Source organism: Spinacia oleracea, chromosome 6 (genome assembly GCF_020520425.1).
Source record: "Spinacia oleracea cultivar Varoflay chromosome 6, BTI_SOV_V1, whole genome shotgun sequence".
Classification (NCBI taxonomy): domain Eukaryota; kingdom Viridiplantae; phylum Streptophyta; class Magnoliopsida; order Caryophyllales; family Amaranthaceae; genus Spinacia; species Spinacia oleracea.
Window position 1 is genome coordinate 140952087 of NC_079492.1, and position 18207 is coordinate 140970293.

Genomic DNA, 18207 nt, shown 5'->3' on the forward strand with positions numbered 1-18207 from the left:
TGTCATAACTATATAAGTATGTCAACACGAATTGTCTTCCTTTTCCTGGTCATCATTTATTTATTTTTAAATCCATGCTTCTTGCTTAATGTTGCTATTGGGAAATCAATCAATGGCACAAAGGATACATTGTTTACAGAGCTGAAATCCATATTATTGTTTTCTATGAAATATATGTTCTAGATAGAAGAATTAGGTGAATTCAGTTTTCGAATGGACCACAGGCCACGGCATACTGCATACTGCATACTGCATACTGCATACTGCATACAGTTGCTCATGTTGCTATATTGTGTCAGCTTCCCACATATCTGGCTGAGTCCTGTTGTTCTTATATACTATATGTTTAGGATACTCACACACTAGAAAAAACCACAAACAACTAGTATAGAAAAATAGAAAATAAATCCGGGATTAGGCTTATGTTTTGGTCTGATTTAATAATTAATACCTGAATGATTGGATTAACTAAAAACATGTGGTCCTCTATTGTCTGCATTCATCATGCATATTTTAATTAGTAGCCGCAATAACAACTTAATTTCTTCCATGGAAACCATGACATCATAGGTAGGTATTAATGTATTATGTGTCCTTTTCATGATGCATGAGTTGACTGTTGACAGACTAGCTTTCATGAATCATGACTCAGTTCAACTAGTTTATCATGACAAGTTTCATACACAAATGCCATGCCACTCAGTGACTAGATCAGCAGAAAACACTGCAATATGCTGCATACCTTGACATTTATTAATCTTGTACATTTAGCAAGTTGATACAAGCAATTACGTACATGCAATTGACTGATATGTTGTTAATTTTGCATGCAATAGATCATAATATTACATCAGAACAGTTATAAACTTCACCCCTGATAAAAACTTCCACACAAATCCAAGGCTTTACTGTTGTCACGTTTTTTGTTCTGAGGTGGAGAGGATTTGGATGATAGGGTGGATTTATATATTAAGCTCGAACAACAGTCTCAACAGCCGCGGACTGAAGGATTTGATCATGGTGATCCTTAGTCTCAGCTTCCCAGATTTCAGGAAGTGCTTCTTTCATGTTGTGGATACTCCTTAATGCATAATCAGCCCCTTCAACAAGATCTGATCTCCCCACCTGCACAACACCATAAAACCAACTGTCAGTGGATTCTCATACCACAAGATTTCACCATAGTTCAAAGTTTCACGTCTAACAAGTTCAGAACTGCAGATCAGTTCACACCTCAACTAATAAGCTCAGAAAGGTTCAGTTCAAGGATATCTGTTACATAAGTTCACTATAGGGTTAATAAGTTAGTTCAAGTACCGATTAAGTTTAGGTACTTTTCAAGTTTTCGGGTTAAAAGGGATACACTCATAGTGCTCTTTGTGTACCAAACTTTTGGTACCTATAGGAAGTTATAGGTAAATTTTAGCCTTACATACACATCTTTTAGTGCTATCTGATTAGATTCCTGATAAATGGTTGGTATTGTCACTATGTTGCACTCTTCTGTCATTTAGTCTTCTCTCACATTCCAATAACAGAACTATATATACAAACAACATTAGTATATACTCCCTCTGTCCCAAAATTATCTTCCTGCTTTCCTAAACGAGCGTCCCAAAATTATCTTCCTGTTTCTAATTTTGGCTACTAAGGTCCCCACTTTCTCATGTACTATATTAATTAAAATTGAATTGAAAACCCCACCTATGTACTATATTCCACTTTTCCCATGTACTATATTCTCTTTCACATGTACTTTATTCCACTTTTCCATACAACTCAATCATCATTTGTACTTTATTCTATTTTTTCATGTACTATATTCCACTTTTCTTAAAATCCGTATTTTTGATCAAACAGGAAAATAATTATGGGACGGAGGGAGTATAACAAAGCAAAAGAAGATACAAAGAATATGCCGTTTAATTTCATCTTAAAGATTCTTGAATAACGAAAACTTACAACAACAGTGTGAAGTCCAGCCGCTTTCCCACTTGCAATATTTCTAGCACTATCATCAAAGAATATCTGACAGAAATTAAAAAATTCTTCACATCATTAACTTGAAACTTTATCAACAGATAATTACGGATCATATTACAAGAAATTGTACCATTAACGGCGGAAAATCCCGTCGCTAAAGACCAATAACCGTTGATTAACGACGGGATCTCCCATGGAAAATCTCGTCGTTAACCTGTCATAAAAGACACTGCGACGGTTGTTCCCGTCTTTGTTTGGTTTTTAGCCGTCGCAAAAGTCTTTTACAACGGGATTTTGGACCCTTCATTATTAGAACGTCATAAAAGATACAAATTCTTGTAGTGTCAGTAATTTGAACTGATATATTTTGTAATGAAGGATTTAATTTCTTACTGTTCTTTTAGGATCTAAGTTGGCGATGTTTACAGCAGCTTCAATCGCTTCTACAGATGGTTTACACAAAATATGTGACTTGGAGATTGGTTTATCATCTACATGATTGAGGGTCTCAAAGCATATTATTCCCTCAAAGCAATCTCCTAAACCGAGTTTGTTAAGCACACGAGCTGTGTGCCCTTTGTCAGAGTTGGTGAATATCTGCAGAAAGTACACCATGAAATATCAATAATTGAATATACAATCTCCATTACTTACTTAAAAGAGTACTCCTACGCTCTTGAATACTTGGAACAGTTTGACTTAGACACTATTTATACAGTAACTTTGACCAAAATTTCTTACTAATATAACAAAATCAAATGTTATTGTATAACATGTTGTTGGATTAGTCTTAATGTATACTTTTTCAAATTATTTTTAAAAGTTTTTACTAAATATGTAATTGCATATAATTACTGTCAAACTGATGTCTTGGCAAGTGAGAAAGTCAAACTATTACAAATATTCAGCTAACAGAGGGAGTATAACGTAACGAACTCTAAAGATACATACAATTTTACGCTGAGGAGTCGAAAGCAGAAGGTTTCTCAACACAGGATCAGGCTTGAGTGTTTCATAAGGCAAATTCCCATGAACAAACTCGTGGAATTCATCGTTGTCAAATTCATACCCAAGTGCCTGAATTACATACACATAAACTTCAGTAATTAATCAGTCAATTCGATCTCTTAGATAAACCACCCGGTCTGTAAACGGGATAGTTTCTGACCTTAAGACCAGCCATAGTGGTGCCATATTCTCTATATAACTCTAAGCACATCCTTGGTACCTCACTTTCATCCATATGCAAGTATTTTAGCATGTAATCTGTCACCAAAACCCGAATTAAATTAGTCCTGGTTATGTTATGGCTTACTAATTTTAACAACATACCTTCTATATTCTTTCTGCAAGCTAAGTTCACCCCTGAGCTCAATGGGTACAGAGTATCATCCAAATCTATAAAACATAATTATTAAAATACAAAATTATTAATTCTTAAAATTTACTAGAGTAATTCATTTATTTAATATTTTATTGTAATAATTATACTATTTGGAACTTACCAAAAAGTAGGCAGTCATACTTGGCTCCATTGTAGCTCACAATAGCATCCATTTTCTTTAATATGGAGGGTGATTAGCAATAAATCTACCATAATACACCCAAAAAAATAAGGAATTTGAATAACAAATGGATATAAAAAAAAATATACATAATACATAAAGAACTAACATAAGTAACAATTACCTTAATGATAATTAAGCAAGAAAAGGGTGAAATAATACATAAACTTAGGGTAGAGAGAAAGGGTATTTATAAGAATTTGAAGGAGAGAATCTCATGGTGTATTCACATAAAATACAAAGATATGGGAGTTTGAGTGGGGGGGTTAGGAAGAATGGCATTTCATTGTATGTGAATGTGATGAGCATATTTCCCCCCACTTAATTTTTTTAATACCCCATACATATTCTTCTGTTGTCACCTTAGTTTCCTTTCTGTTATTTGTCCTTTTCAATTACCAAAGGTGTGCTTCTTTATGTTATTTGTTGTTATGTAGTATTTTGGTCATATTTGTGAATGGAATTATTTATCGGGTTTATGATTGTTCCGGTGTTGTAAAGATGGAAACAATGGGCTTCGAATGAAGGCCCTTTTGTATGTGTTGAAGATCTTGCTTGTTTGAATGAGTGGAGTCCGAATTCACCTGCACAAGAGCAAAGTCACTGGCCTCGGGGGTGTTTCCGAGGAAAGCCCCTCCGATGCCTAAGTAAGAATGATGCTCGGATTCTAGAGAGAAGTTCTCTAGAAGAGTAGTCTTAAGGCGATAAATTGGACGTACCTTGAGGTGTGAGCCTTGGCGGCCTATTTATAGTGTTTGCATAATAAATGCCCATAGGTCACTTATTGTTATTGGGCCTTGGGCCTTAATGGATGGCTGAATAGCCATTGGTAGGTTTGATGTTGTTGTTTAGAGCCATTGGGCTTTGGACTTAGTGGCCCAATTGAGAATTAATTGGGAGCCCAAACAACATGCCCCCCAGACCCGGTCCATTTAGAATTAAATGGGTGGGTTTCCAGCTGTCAGAAGTCCGAAAGTTCCCTCTCTTTTTTGAAAAGGGATGATTTGCATTGATGACAAGTGTTGGGAATTGTACTGTGTCATGGAGATCGTGGGTTTGAGGAAGTTGATGCGCCCTTTCTCTTTTCTATAAATACTGGGTGCCTTGCTCCTTTTAAACTTTTTACTCCTTATTTCAAACCCATTCTCTCTCTAAATTCCGGCGATCGCAGTGCAATTTGCTTCTTCAGATCTACGAAATTCGGCCAACTTTAGACTTCGGGAACTTGTGTTGTTCGCTTTATCGGCGAATTCCGCTTCGCAAAAAGGTAATTTGTTTCTGAGTTCTCCTTTTTTCTTCGTTCTTCCTTCTACCCCTCAATCTAAACCCTAGATCGAGATTTCGCGACCATGGCAAAGAATAGGGGCAAAAACAAGTTCGTTGTTGGCTCCTCTAGTGAGAGAGAGAACGTGCCTTCGGGGAGGTTACCGAAATCTTCGAGGGGTCGACCTTCGGAGAGGCCGTTGGAGAAGAGTTCGATTGGTTGGGATGCTTCCGAAGATGAACGTGCAACCTCTGGTGAGAGAGCTGGTTTTTCGGGTGTTCGTCGTCGTTACTCCGAGTTTCCAGTTCATTGGTCGGAAGCTGATCCGAAGGGCAAGTATGCCTCAATTTTGCATGAGACCACGCAGATCGACGGTCCGTTGGAGAAATCGGTCAGCGGTGACTGGTTGGTGGAAGCGAAGTTAGGGAATTATCATCGGAAGGCCGAGGAGCTATACGGAATTCAGCATGCCTTGGGGTACTGGTGCGAGCTTCCTGAACAAGAGCGTCCTCGGGTGACTCATCCACCGAGGGGGTTCATTTCCGTGTATACTCACCATTTGGAGAATGGTCTCCGCTTTCCTTTGGATCCGTTCGTATCCGAGGTTTTGGTGTCGTACAACATTAGTTTGGCCCAGCTCACACCCAAATCTATGAGGCACATAATCGGATTTAGATGGGTGTGTGACTTCGTCAATTTCCCTTGCTCTGTCGCTATTTTTCGGGATCTTCACGATCTGGTTCTCAACCATGCTTCCAAGGGTGATGGGTATGGTTGGTGGACCATTGTCAACAAGAAGTCCCGAAAGAGGGGGGATCCGAACTACATCACGGCGTACCCCTACCTTAGCTCTGACCACAATTGGAAGACGGAGTGGTTGCTCGTCCGTGTGCCGACGGATCCGAAGCATCCCAACTTTTATCGTCCTCCGAAGTGGTTCGTGGCTCCTGATCCTGATATGAGGGGTGTGGCGGCTCCAGATCGGAACCATCGCCACTATGTGGACCTCCTCCAGTGGTTCTTGGCTCAAGAGGATAACCACCGACTGCCGTCTAGCTGGCTCCCGAATCTCAATTACATTCTGAGGGAGGACATTCTTGCTGTTGCCGGTCTCAGCAGGATTTTTGACAGGGGTAGGTGTCTTTCGGCTGAGACCGTTTTTTCAGTGAGTTTGTCCTCTTTCCTGTTTCGTTTTGCTGACATGTTTTGTGCTTTGTTTTTGCAGAGTACGGCTTTAGCTGCATTGATCCTAAGAAGTTGGGCATTTCTTTGGATTTGAAGACTATTCACGACCCGGCTCCCGAGTACAAGTTCGGAAAAGATAACCCTCGTAATCCTCGTCTGAAGGATTACGTGTTGTCTCCTTTGGGGGTTGCTCGGATATCCGAAGTTCGAGCTGATCCGTGGGATTCCGCCTCTTCTGTTGAAGCTGTTCCTGTGAAGGTTGTGCTTCCTGAGTTGAAGACGACTTCGGATCCGGTGAGTGTTCATTTATAGGCTCGATTTTCTGTTTATCTTTTTCTTTTCGGTTGGCCGTCGGCTAACGTCTTGGTCCTGGACCATCTTTTTAGGGTCCTGGGACTGACGCTGTGCCGCGTGCCGTTCCTTCGGTTTCATCTCCGGCTCGGATAGATATCTCTTTATCTAGGAACCGGGTATTTCCCGCTTTTTTCTCTATTTCTTCCTTTTTCTTCTTTTACATTCGTTGACCCTTGGTCTCCCCTTTTTAGGATCAACGCAAAAGGAAGGGTAGCACTCTTTTGAGGCCTTCCACGCATCCGAAGAAAGCGAAGGCTTCTCAGCCCTCGGAGAAGGTATTTGTTCTGACTTGGAGTTTTTGTAGTTCGTTTCTCCCCTTTTCGGAAACTAATCTTTGAATGCTTGCTATGCAGGAAGCAGTTTCGGAAGTCATGCCTCCTCCTAAGAATCTTCTTCACTTCATGCCCTTGCCCGGGCAGAAGTTAAAGAGTGTGGTGGTTGCTGAACCGCCGGCCGTGGATCAGCCGCTGATCGAGGAAGATATCATCCCTTCTCCCCTTAAACCATCTGCTGCTTTGGGGATCGAAATCCAGGATATCACCGAGGTGATGGAGGCGATTGAAGCCGATTTTGTTCCTGGTTCGGATGTCCCTGAGGTAGCTGGGGAGAAGAAGGAGTCTGCTGATCTTCCCTTCGAGAGGGAGAAGAGTCCAGACAAGGAGATGATAGATCTCTCGGGCCCCGAAGCTGCGGTCCCCGAGGTTCAGAAGGAGGTTCCCTCTGCTGGAGAGGAGGAGCAGCCCGAGCAAGGTTTGACGAGGAAGAGGCGCCACTCAACTTTGGGTTCTACTTCTACCTCGGCCCTGGATAGGCTGATCCATGCTGATCCCTGTTCGGATGTTCCGCTAAAACGGATCCCCGAAGAAGTAAGGGAGGCGATGGCTCGATATGCCAGGGCTCCGATTTTGGGAGAGGACCCTTTGGCTCACGTGGGATCCTTGGTGGGCCCCGAGGCTGCTCGGGAGAATCTGCTTCGTGCTAACCCGCAGTGGAGGGTTCCTGGGGCCGAAGAGAGGAATCCGGCAATGATGGCCCAGTACTATCTGAACGAGGTAATTTGCTAGATTTTTCTCTTTGAGTTGTGTTTTTGTTTTATGTTTTTCCTATTTTGCTCATCTTTCTCTCGTTCCCAGGCTGTTTTCTGGTCTTCGTTCGCTTCCGAGTGTAGCTCGGTTGAGGAGAAACAACTGAGGAAATATCGTGAGGCTTATGCTCGTGATATTCCCATTTTGGACCAGAAGGCTGGGCAACTCCTCTCCGAGCTTACGGAACTCAAGCAGCTGTACCTTCACTATAGTCGCGAGGCTAGAGAGTCTGCTGAGAAGATCGGGACCGAGGTTGGCCAGCTCATCTTCCGAGTTGAAGAGGATGCTGAGAAGATCGCTTCCTTTGCTGAGGAGAAGAAGGATATGGCCGCTAAGTTCGCTAGCGAACTTGAGGAAAAAGATAGACTCTTCCAGGAGATGAAGTCTAAATTTGAAGCGGCCGACAAGGAGCGTAAAGAGGCGGAGTTAAGGCTCCACCATTTTGTCCAGCATCGGGAGCTGATCCAGCAGCAAGCTGATAAGGTGCCTGTCCTTCGGCTGAAGCTTCGGGAAAAAGATGACTATATTCGGAAGCTGGAGCAGGAGCGAGTCAACCTCTACACTGCTGATCAGTGTAGAGAGCAGTACTGGAACGGCATCCTGGGTGCTCGGCGCATGTTTGCGAAGCACATGCCTCACTTCCCTTGGAACGAGAAAGTTCCTCTATGGATGCAGGCCGAGGACCACTTGGTGGAATGCCAAGCTGATCGAGATGAAGCTGAAGCTGAACGCCAAGCTGCTCTTGCAGAGGCTCGGGCCCAGAAGGCAACTTCCGAAGGTGATACCACTGCTGGGGGTTCTTCGAAGGATGCTCCCCTAGGGGCCGCTTCTGAGACTCCCAAGAGTTAGGGATTCGGGCAGTCGTCTTCTTCAGAGTCGGTCGGTTCCAGTTGAGGACTTCCGAATATGTGCTTGCTTTTCCCCCTTTTGCCTCGGCGCTGCGTTGTACTCATTTCTTTTTGTTTTCTTTAGTACTTCGGTAGGCCGGTATTGTCTGTTGATGGCTGCCGATTTTAACTTGTTTCATTTTGTTTTCAATTTTTGAGGTTTTCGATGTGTTTGTACTTCCCCCAAATATTGAATAAAAAATGAATGTTTGTTACTTGGCTGCTTCTTTTCAACTTGTTCTTTCGCAATTTTTAGGTCTTTAAATCCGTAGATTTCTCGAGCTCCTCTTTCTGTAGACTTGCTAAAAACCTTTTGATCTTGCGAGCTCTTTAAATCCGTAGATCTGCTAAGAGACTCTTTAGTTTTGCGAGTTCTTCAAATCCGTAGATCTGCTAAGAGACTCTTTGACTTTGTGAGTTCTTCAAATCCGTAGATCTGCTAAGAGACTCTTTAGTTTTGCGAGTTCTTCAAATCCGTAGATCTGCTAAGAGACTCTTTAGTTTTGCGAGTTCTTCAAATCCGTAGATCTGCTAAGAGACTCTTTAGTTTCCAGACTCTTCAAATCCGTCGATCTGCTCAGAGGTTTGGATTGTTCTTCCGATCTCTTGTGGTTCGGAAACCTGGGCAAGAGATCGCTAGTCTGCCTCTTTAGTTATGCCTTCGGCGATCCGTGGATCTGAGCCGGAGTTTTATAACTTGATTCGAGCGACTGTTTGTTGCGAACAAATTTTATTAGGGTACCGCGAATCCGAGGATTCTGGACGGTTCCCTGAAGTGTATGATTTGGTCATTTCTTGCATTTTATCAAGGAATGGGCAAAGTCAACCTATTTTTGGTCTCGGATTGATCAGATCCGAGGCTGCATATATATATAAAGGGACAATAAATGTAGAGATAAGTTTAATGAAACACATGGTGCCAATGGCTTTCCTCTTCTCATTAAACAACTTACTTGGTTTACAGACAGAGATCATACAAAATATTTCTTGAGAACATCGGTATTCCAATGGTTCTTCAGAATTGTTCCATCTAACTGTTTCAGCATATACGTGCCTGGCCTTTTTTCGGAATGGATGATGTATGGTCCTTCCCAAGTGGCTGAGAGTTTGCCATGGATCCGTCCTTTCTGAACCGAGGCGGCGTTTCTGAGTACTAGATCACCGACTTTTAGGGGTCTGGCGTTGACTCTTCGGTTGTAATGCTTGTTGACCCTCTGCAAATAGGCTGCGTTGAGTGTCCTTGCATCGTTCCGAGCTTCATCCAGTAGATCGAGAGCTTCGGATAGAAGCTGGTTGTTGCTTTCTCCTTGGAGCCCATCATACCTGTTGTATGCCTGGATCCTCAGGCTTTCTGTTCCGATTTCCACAGGAATTACAGCTTCGGATCCGTATACAAGGTGGAACGGTGTTTGTCCGGTAGCTTCTTTTTCAGTGGTCCGAAGGGACCATAGCGTTCCGGGTAGCTCTTCTAACCATTTGTTTTTGTCATCCTCGACTCTTTTCTTGAGTGCGTTGAGGATGAGTTTGTTAGCGGCTTCGGCTTGCCCGTTGCTTTGTGGGTGACAGACTGCCGAGTATGCTAGGTGTATGCCGAACTGTTTGCACCACTTTTGCAACGGGGTGTTGTCGAACTGTTTCCCGTGGTCGAAGACCATCAGTCTTGGTATGCCGAACCTTGTGATGATGTTCTGCCATATGAACTTGCGGACCTGAGGTTCGGTGATGGAGGAGACAGCTTCGGCTTCGATCCATTTGCTAAAATAGTCGACTCCTACAATCAACCACTTCTTCTGGTTCGTCGCTGAGGGGAAGGGACCAATGATGTCTAACCCCCACTGTGCGAATGGTAAGGGATACAGTGTTGATTGTAGGGCTTGAGCTGGTTGATGGATGGCTGGTGCGAACTTTTGGCATTTCTCGCATTTCCTTGCCATCTGCTTTGCCTCGGAAACCATAGTGGGCCACCAGTACCCAGCCCGAAGGGCTTTATGTGCTAATGTCCTACCTCCAATGTGGTTTCCGCATATCCCGAGGTGGATTTCCCTTAGGATGTAGTCAGCGTCTGTTGGACCCACACATTTTAGCAGCGGAGCAGAGAATGATTTCCTCATGAGCTCTCCTTCGGCGCTGATGATGAACCATCTGTTGAATCTTTTCAGTTTTCTCGCTTGCAGCTTATCTTCAGGAAGTTCTCCCCTTTCTTTGTATGCAACTACTGCGTCCATCCAGCTCGGTTCGGTGCGTAAGCTGCATACTGTGGTGGGTAGCAAGTCGATGCTTCTCTCCTGGTGAACTTCCACGTGGACCGACCTGTTTAGGTCGATGAGTGTCGAGCTTGCGAGTTTTGACAGTGCGTCTGCTTGCGCGTTCTGTCCTCGGGGAATGAGGATGACTTCAAAGGATCTTAACTTTGACGTTAAGGATTTAATCTTTGCTAAATAGGCTGTCATGCTGGGCCATTTGGCCTCATACTCTCCTCGGATCTGGTTGGCTACAAGCTGGGAATCAGTTTTGAGGCGAACATGTTCGGCCTCCAGGGATAAACAAAGCTCTATCCCTGCGATTGCGGCCTCGTATTCGGCCTCGTTGTTGGTTGCTTTGAAGCCGAACTTCAATGCATACTCTATGCTTTTCCCCGTCGGGGGGATTAGTACAACTCCTGCCCCTGAGCCGTTTACTGTGGAAGATCCGTCAGTGAAGACCTCCCAAGTGCTTTTCGTATCATCCCACATTTCCTGGTATGAGCACTCGGCCAAGAAGTCTGCCAATGCTTGTGCTTTGATTGCTGTCCTCGGCTGATATTTGATGCCGAACTCTGATAGTTCGAAGGCCCAGGCAGCCAATCTTCCTGACCTCTCTATTTTGTCGAGTACTTTTTCGAGCGGTTGGTCAGTTAGCACTGTGATCTGGTGGGAGTCGAAGTATGGCCTCAGTTTTCGTGCAGCTACCACTACTGCATATGCGACTTTCTCGATGAGTGGGTACCGGGTTTCGGCTCCTGTAAGTGTTCGGCTGGTGAAGTAGATTGGCTGTTGCTTCTTTTCTTCTTCCCGAAGAAGCACTGCGCTGACGGTTCCAGGGCTAACTGCGACATATAGGTACAGGGTTTCCCCCTCCTTTGGTCTGGCCAGTGTCGGCAGTTGAGCTAGGTGGGCTCTGAGTTGCTGAAAAGCTTCTTTTTGCTCCTGTTCCCATATCAGTTCGGGATCCACTTTCCTCGGGACCCCCTTTTTCTTGACTGGTTCTGCTTCTCCTCCGGGGAGGTTCTTTGGTTTCAGTGCCTTGAAGAAGGGGGCTCCCTTGTCCGAGGCTTTTGATATGAACCTTGTTAGTGCGGCTAACCTGCCGGTTAGCCTCTGCACATCTCTCTTGGTCTTCGGCTCGGGTAAATCCAATGCCGCTTGGACTTTGTCTGGGTTCGCATCAATTCCTCTTTCGCTCACCATGAATCCGAGGAATTTCCCTGACTTCACCCCGAAGACGCATTTTTTTGGGTTCAGCTTCATGCTGTATTTCCTCAGATTTCCGAAGGTCTCTGCCAAGTCTTTGACATGGTCTTCCTCCTTGATGCTTTTTACGATGGAGTCATCCACGTAGACCTCCACGTTCCTCCCTTTCTGGTCGGCGAAGACGTGGTCAACTAACCTCTGGTAGGTGGCTCCGGCATTTTTTAAGCCGAAAGGCATCATTTTGTAGTTGAACACTCCTGCGCTTGTGATGAACGCTGTCTTTGCCCTGTCATCGGGGTGCATGAATACTTGGTGGTAGCCTGAAAAGGCATCCATGAAGCTGAGCAGTGCATGGCCGCTGGTGGAGTCAACCAGTTGATCTATCCTTGGCAGGGGATAGCAGTCTTTGGGGCAGGCTCGGTTCAGATCTGTGAAATCTACGCACATTCGCCATGAGCCGTTCGCTTTCTTGACCATCACCACGTTGGCCGGCCACTTCGGATACATGCATGGTTCGATGAATCCGGCCTCTTGCAACTTTTTAACCTCCTCGGCGATGGCTTTGTTTTTCTCCGAGGAGTAATTTCTCTTTTTTTGCTTGATTGGCCGAGCTTCAGCGTTGACATCCAGCTTGTGACAAATCAGCTTCGGATTTATCCCTGGCATATCTGCTGCTGACCATGCGAAGATGTCTTTGTGATCCCTGAGTAGTCGGATCAAATCGATTCGGAGCCCCGAGCTTAGGCCCTTGCCTATTCGGACGCTCCTGTCTGAATTATCTTCGAGGAAGATATCCTCCATTTCTTGATCTGGTTCGGGAGATAGGGTTTCGGGGCGAGCATCAACTTCTGCGGGAGACAAGCTGCTCGTGCTTGCTCTTCTTCTTTTTGCCTCGCTTTCTTCTCCCTTAGCTCCTTTTTCTTCCTCGGGGCCGTCCTCTAGTTTGGGCTTTCGGACAGCAGTGTGGCAGGTTCTTCTCGCCACTTCTTGATCACCCCTGATTCGTTCGGCGAATCCTGCATCCGAGACGTATATCATCAGCTGGTGGTATGTGGAGGGGACTGCTTGCATCTTGTGAATCATGGTTCTCCCCATGATTACGTTGTATACGGAGTCGCAGTCCATCACCAAAAATTCGTCCCGAAGGGTTTTTGCTGCCTGGCCTTCGCCCACTGTGACTGGCAGGGTGATCTTTCCTCGAGGGATAGCTGCGGATCCGTTGAATCCGATCAGAGGATAACTGACTTTCGTCAGTGCTTCCTCTGGCTCTTCGAGGATCAGCTGCTCGAAGCAGTTTCTGAAGATGATATTGACGGCACTTCCTCCGTCGACTAATACTCGATGTACGTTGTGGTTATTGAGGTCCATGGAGATGACCAGAGGATCATCATGCTTGTACTGGACTCCGAAGCAATCATCAGCAGTGAAGGTCATGTTCGGGGGGTGTGGCTGGTTGTCTCCCACCGCGCTGAAGTTGACCCGATGGGAGAGGGCTCTTAGGTGTTTTTTGCTGGCCTGGCCAGACTTCTGTCCCCCGAACACCACTAGGATGTCATTTTTCTTGTGCCCTGTTGCTTCGTAGACCCTTTTCTGGGGTTGCTCGTGTTGTTTGCCGCTTGCGGCCTTTTCTTTTTCCTCCCTTCGGTCTAACAAGTACTGTTTCAGGTAGCCTCGGCGAACGAGGTCCTCAATGTTGTCTTTCAGCGAGTTGCATTCTTCGGTATGGTGACCGAAGTCATCATGGAACTCGCACCATTTGTTCTTGTTTCTCCGAGCTGGGTTGGACTTGAGCTTCCCAGGTAGTTTCCACTTTTCGTCATTTCTGTTGAGGTTGAATATCTCCTTTCGGGGCAGAGCTAGTGGAGTGTAGTTGGTGTACTTGGGTTGAAGTTCACCCCTTCTCCCGTCTTTCTTCGGGCTCATCTCTCTAGCTCCTACTTTCTCTTTCCCCTTCCTTGAGCTACCCTCGGGCTTGCTCTGGGTATTCTTTGTGTCTCTCGGATCCGACGATCCTTTCAGTCTTGCAGCGGCCTTGTTGAACTCCTCGGTTCTGATGAACGCGTCAGCCATTTGGAGCACGTCAGCTATTCTGGAGGGGTTCTTCATTGAGAGTTCGTCACGGAACTTCCCTTCCTGGAGCGCGTGCTTCAAGGCGAAGATGGCCACGTCTGGCTGCAAGTTTGGTATGTTTGTTGATTCCTTCATGAATCTGGCCATGAATTCTCTCAGACTTTCGTCTCTTTCTTGTTGGATTGAGGTCAGTTCTGCTGTGGTTCGCTCGGGGCGATTGTTGCTCACGAACTGTGTGCAGAATCTCTTTTTCAGCTTTTTCCAGCTCTTGATCGATCCCTTCGGCAGCGATCTAAACCACTCTCCCGCCACTCCGGTTAGCGTGGTTGGGAAGTATTTACACCAGCATGCTTCGGAGTAGGGACTCAAGAACATTTGCTGCTCGTAGGAGATGACATGATCCCTCGGATCTGTGATTCCGCTGTAGGTTAGGTGAGCTGGCAGTCTTACCTTCGGTATTTCTTCCATAATCAGCTCGTCCGAGAAAGGGGATGACGTAGGAGTCATGATTCTTTTCCCGAGTCTAGCCCTGATGCCTTCGTTTGCCGAGGTTCTATGATTAGAACGTTCGGGCGTACGATGGGGGCTAGGGGTTCGATCATGCCTCCTGTCTCTTCTTCTTTCTCGGCTACTGACCTCGGGTCGTTCGCCAGATCTGCTCGACTCACCTACCCCGAGTCTCGTGTGGATCGAAGGTCTTAACCTTGAGTGGACCGAGGGCCTCAACCTGCTGAGCACCGAGCTTCGGATCCGAGTGTTACGAGTAGTTGATTCGCTTTGGAGAGCTGTTGGAGTAGGCGATGGTCTCGCAAACCAATCTGGTTGCTGTTGTGCCCTTTTTTGGGTGTCCCACGTGCTTTCCGTCCACCTCGACGTCAAGTGTGTTCCTGTCAAGGGAAGGAGTTCTCGTTCGGGTCTGGACACTTCCGCACTGGGTGGCTCGTTCAGCCTTCGCCTGGTCCTCCTCTCTTCTCTGCGGTCGTTTGCCAGTCCTTGCTGCTTCTCATTGAAGAGGAAGTTTTGCATGATGGTCATGGCCGCAGTGAGCTCTTCCCTAGTTGGAATCGGAGGTCCTGCATTTGTGGCGGTCGTAGCTCTGCTTGGCTGTGACCTCGCCATCGATTGAGGGTGCCCCTCTTGGTCAGATTCTGAATCTGACCGCACCATCATATCGTCGTCATTGTTAACAACATCATTCACCATTTTCGCGGAAAGAGGTGGTTGATGTCTTCCAAAGGCTTTGAAGTGTTCTTCCCCACAGACGGCGCCAAATTGTTCCGGTGTTGTAAAGATGGAAACAATGGGCTTCGAATGAAGGCCCTTTTGTATGTGTTGAAGATCTTGCTTGTTTGAATGAGTGGAGTCCGAATTCACCTGCACAAGAGCAAAGTCACTGGCCTCGGGGGTGTTTCCGAGGAAAGCCCCTCCGATGCCTAAGTAAGAATGATGCTCGGATTCTAGAGAGAAGTTCTCTAGAAGAGTAGTCTTAAGGCGATAAATTGGACGTACCTTGAGGTGTGAGCCTTGGCGGCCTATTTATAGTGTTTGCATAATAAATGCCCATAGGTCACTTATTGTTATTGGGCCTTGGGCCTTAATGGATGGCTGAATAGCCATTGGTAGGTTTGATGTTGTTGTTTAGAGCCATTGGGCTTTGGACTTAGTGGCCCAATTGAGAATTAATTGGGAGCCCAAACAATGATAGTGATGAATAAACTTTGTTAATCACATGGGCGATTTTGGTACTTGAGGTTGTGATAAAGAAATGTTGTTCATAGTGGTTTTAAACTTTGGAGTTTAATAGTTTATGATGGCCCCGTTATCGTTGTAAAATCATACAAGATGGCTTTTACTTCTCATGTTTATTGTGGCATAACGTTAGGTTTCAAACAACAACGTAACCTCTTTGAATCTTTTTGTGAAGCGTGATTTCAATCTTATTCGTGTGTGTCGAATATGTGACCATATTGATTTCTATAACTCTCTAGAAAAATATTTGTGCTTTCAACAATCTCTCGTGCAAGATTTCAAGAAAATTCTTCTTCGTTTTGACTTTACTCAAATTCTTTTTTTTATTGGTTACAGATAGCCACAAAGGCAATAATAAATTAGAATTGAGGGACTTGAACCTTAGACCTATCGGATACGGACTCTTAATCTTAACCACTAAGTCAATATCTCATGTTGGTTCAAATTCGTTGTTTCTAATTACATTGTCACTTACTATTTTATATATCCAAGATCGGACATAATTTATCTCAAGACTCTTTTTATGTTAATTAATTGCAACTTCTTGAGAGAAGGAAGCCCAGCCCTTAGTACGTTGAGTCTGGATCCTCTAGAGTTCTAAAATAACTCTACAAGGTAGAGTTGTATCTAACCCATACATTTTAAAATCAATGGCTCATATTGATGAGAAAATATACGAGGAATTTTGGAAAGATAATATATGAACCATTGATTTTTCATTCAATGGTTGATATGCTCAAACTCTACATTGTAGAGTTATTTTACAACTCTAGAGGATCCAAAATCTAGTTACGTTTATTGTTTTTACGTAGTTACTTTACTACTACCCGTATAAAATATTCCGTATACTCAATGATTGATAATATATATAATGTATTAATGTGTAAGTGTCAATAATGGATGTCATTACTAATGATCCTACCATCCTTAATTAATCAAGAAAGACTATCAAAGTTTAGGAATTATTGGATTATACAGAAGAGACAGAGTTTAGCAGAATAGCTAACTTGTTAAATAGTTTAATTAGTTCACATTATTGAGAAGAACTCAAAGTCATTTCTTAGAGGCTGGTTTCTCATCAGCCTTCTACGCTTATTTAGTTAGAGGCTGGTCTTCGGTTATGGTCATTAAAAATGGTTACAAACTTAGAATAGGTTAATTTGACCACAAAGTTAAGTTAGAAAAATAATAGAGGTGTAAATGAAAGTCGTGCCAAATTAATATTGTTAATATAATAATACGACTTATTCTAATATGGATGTTTGGTTCTCATATACTACGTATATAGATTCAGTACGTATATGTATGGACAATTATAAGTATATATTTACTATCTTCCATTAGACTATTACTCCCTCCGTTCTGGAATACTCGACCCGGTTTGACCAGCACAGAGTTTAAGGGACTTGAATTGACTTATTTAATTTAATAGGTAGTAGTTGATAGTGGGGTATTATTTTAATGTAGTTAGTGGGAGGTGGGTTAAGAGGTGGGGTTGGGGGAGAGTAGGGGTTGAATTTTTAATTATTTTTTGTATGGAGTAGGGGGTAGGTGGGTTAATAGGGGTGGAGTGAGAAATAATATAATATTGTTAGAATATTTCCATTTTTAGAAACAGGTCAAGTATTAAGGGACGACCCGATAAGAAAAACAGGTCAAGTATTTCGGGACGGAGGGAGTACAATTTACAAGTAGCCATCAATCTCGACAGAGAAAACACTTGCAAATTGGACTTAAGAAACTCGGAATTAATGTTGACCTCACAAACATTTTATAAAGATGACAACAATGTAAAATCTTGATATGCTTGACGCGATCATATTTAACATGATTGACAACAAGATAAGAGGCAGAAATTTTATCACAATCCAACTTTAAATAGTACTCCGTAGATACATATGTGCACAATTACGAGTATACATACTTTAGGTATCCTCTCTTAAATACTTTGTTTGGCTAAATAAGTTTGATGATGCTTAGATAAGAGTTAATTTGGTTCGAGTATCAATTCTGAATCAGCAAAATTCACGTGGAGAGAACAACTTCTTAATCAAATAACATTTTATATTCAATATCATTATTTATCGGACACATGATACTAACATAGTAATATTCCATGTAAAAAGTTGGCGTTGAAGAGAATAATATATTTATCTTATGTAGATATGATGAGCATATCTCTTTGAATCTTTGATTTATACTCACATATACGATTCTTTGTACTAGTAAATCAAATTAATTTTCTTTCAATTTTAAATTATATCCTTTTCCTAATATTTATATCAGCGTTGATTTTTAATTACTTACTATATTGTTGTCCTTAATTTGGTCCGACTCCGCATTTCATGATGTTATTAGGACATGATTCATGATTCCCCCATTAATATTACACAACGTGAAACTTGGTTTAAAAGCTTTGTCACATTTGTCAAACTTTCAGGAAAAAAAATATGAATATATACTTCGAATTTTATAAAGGTAATTATTACAGGTACTTTAAAGAGGGCGTGGGTTCAAATCCCACTTCTGACAAAATTTAATCTATTTTACCCGGTTCGAACCCGGGCTCAGACACCATTGATTATTTTTAACATGAATTATGTTTCGAAAAAAAAA

General features: G+C 43.4%; 2 protein-coding genes across 2 annotated transcripts; one reads left to right on the forward strand and one right to left on the reverse strand.

Annotated features, from left to right (window-relative positions):
• Positions 1-707: 707 nt before the first annotated feature.
• LOC110788331 (suppressor of disruption of TFIIS) lies at positions 708-3863 on the reverse strand. The gene is made up of 8 exons (XM_021992964.2): positions 3673-3863; positions 3489-3573; positions 3316-3381; positions 3152-3249; positions 2935-3060; positions 2377-2580; positions 1963-2028; positions 708-1125 (listed from the first exon to the last, which is right to left on the reverse strand). The coding sequence occupies exons 2-8, from the start codon at positions 3538-3540 to the stop codon at positions 970-972; spliced, it is 768 nt and encodes a 255-aa protein (XP_021848656.1). The 5' UTR covers positions 3541-3573; positions 3673-3863; the 3' UTR covers positions 708-969.
• Positions 3864-4816: 953 nt separating this feature from the next.
• Positions 4817-8781, forward strand: LOC130462450 (uncharacterized). Its single transcript, XM_056830660.1, has 5 exons — positions 4817-5945; positions 6038-6291; positions 6543-6626; positions 6705-7403; positions 7485-8781. Exons 1-5 carry the CDS (start codon positions 4898-4900, stop codon positions 8283-8285), a joined length of 2886 nt encoding a protein of 961 aa, XP_056686638.1. The 5' UTR covers positions 4817-4897; the 3' UTR covers positions 8286-8781.
• The last annotated feature ends 9426 nt before the right edge of the window (positions 8782-18207 follow it).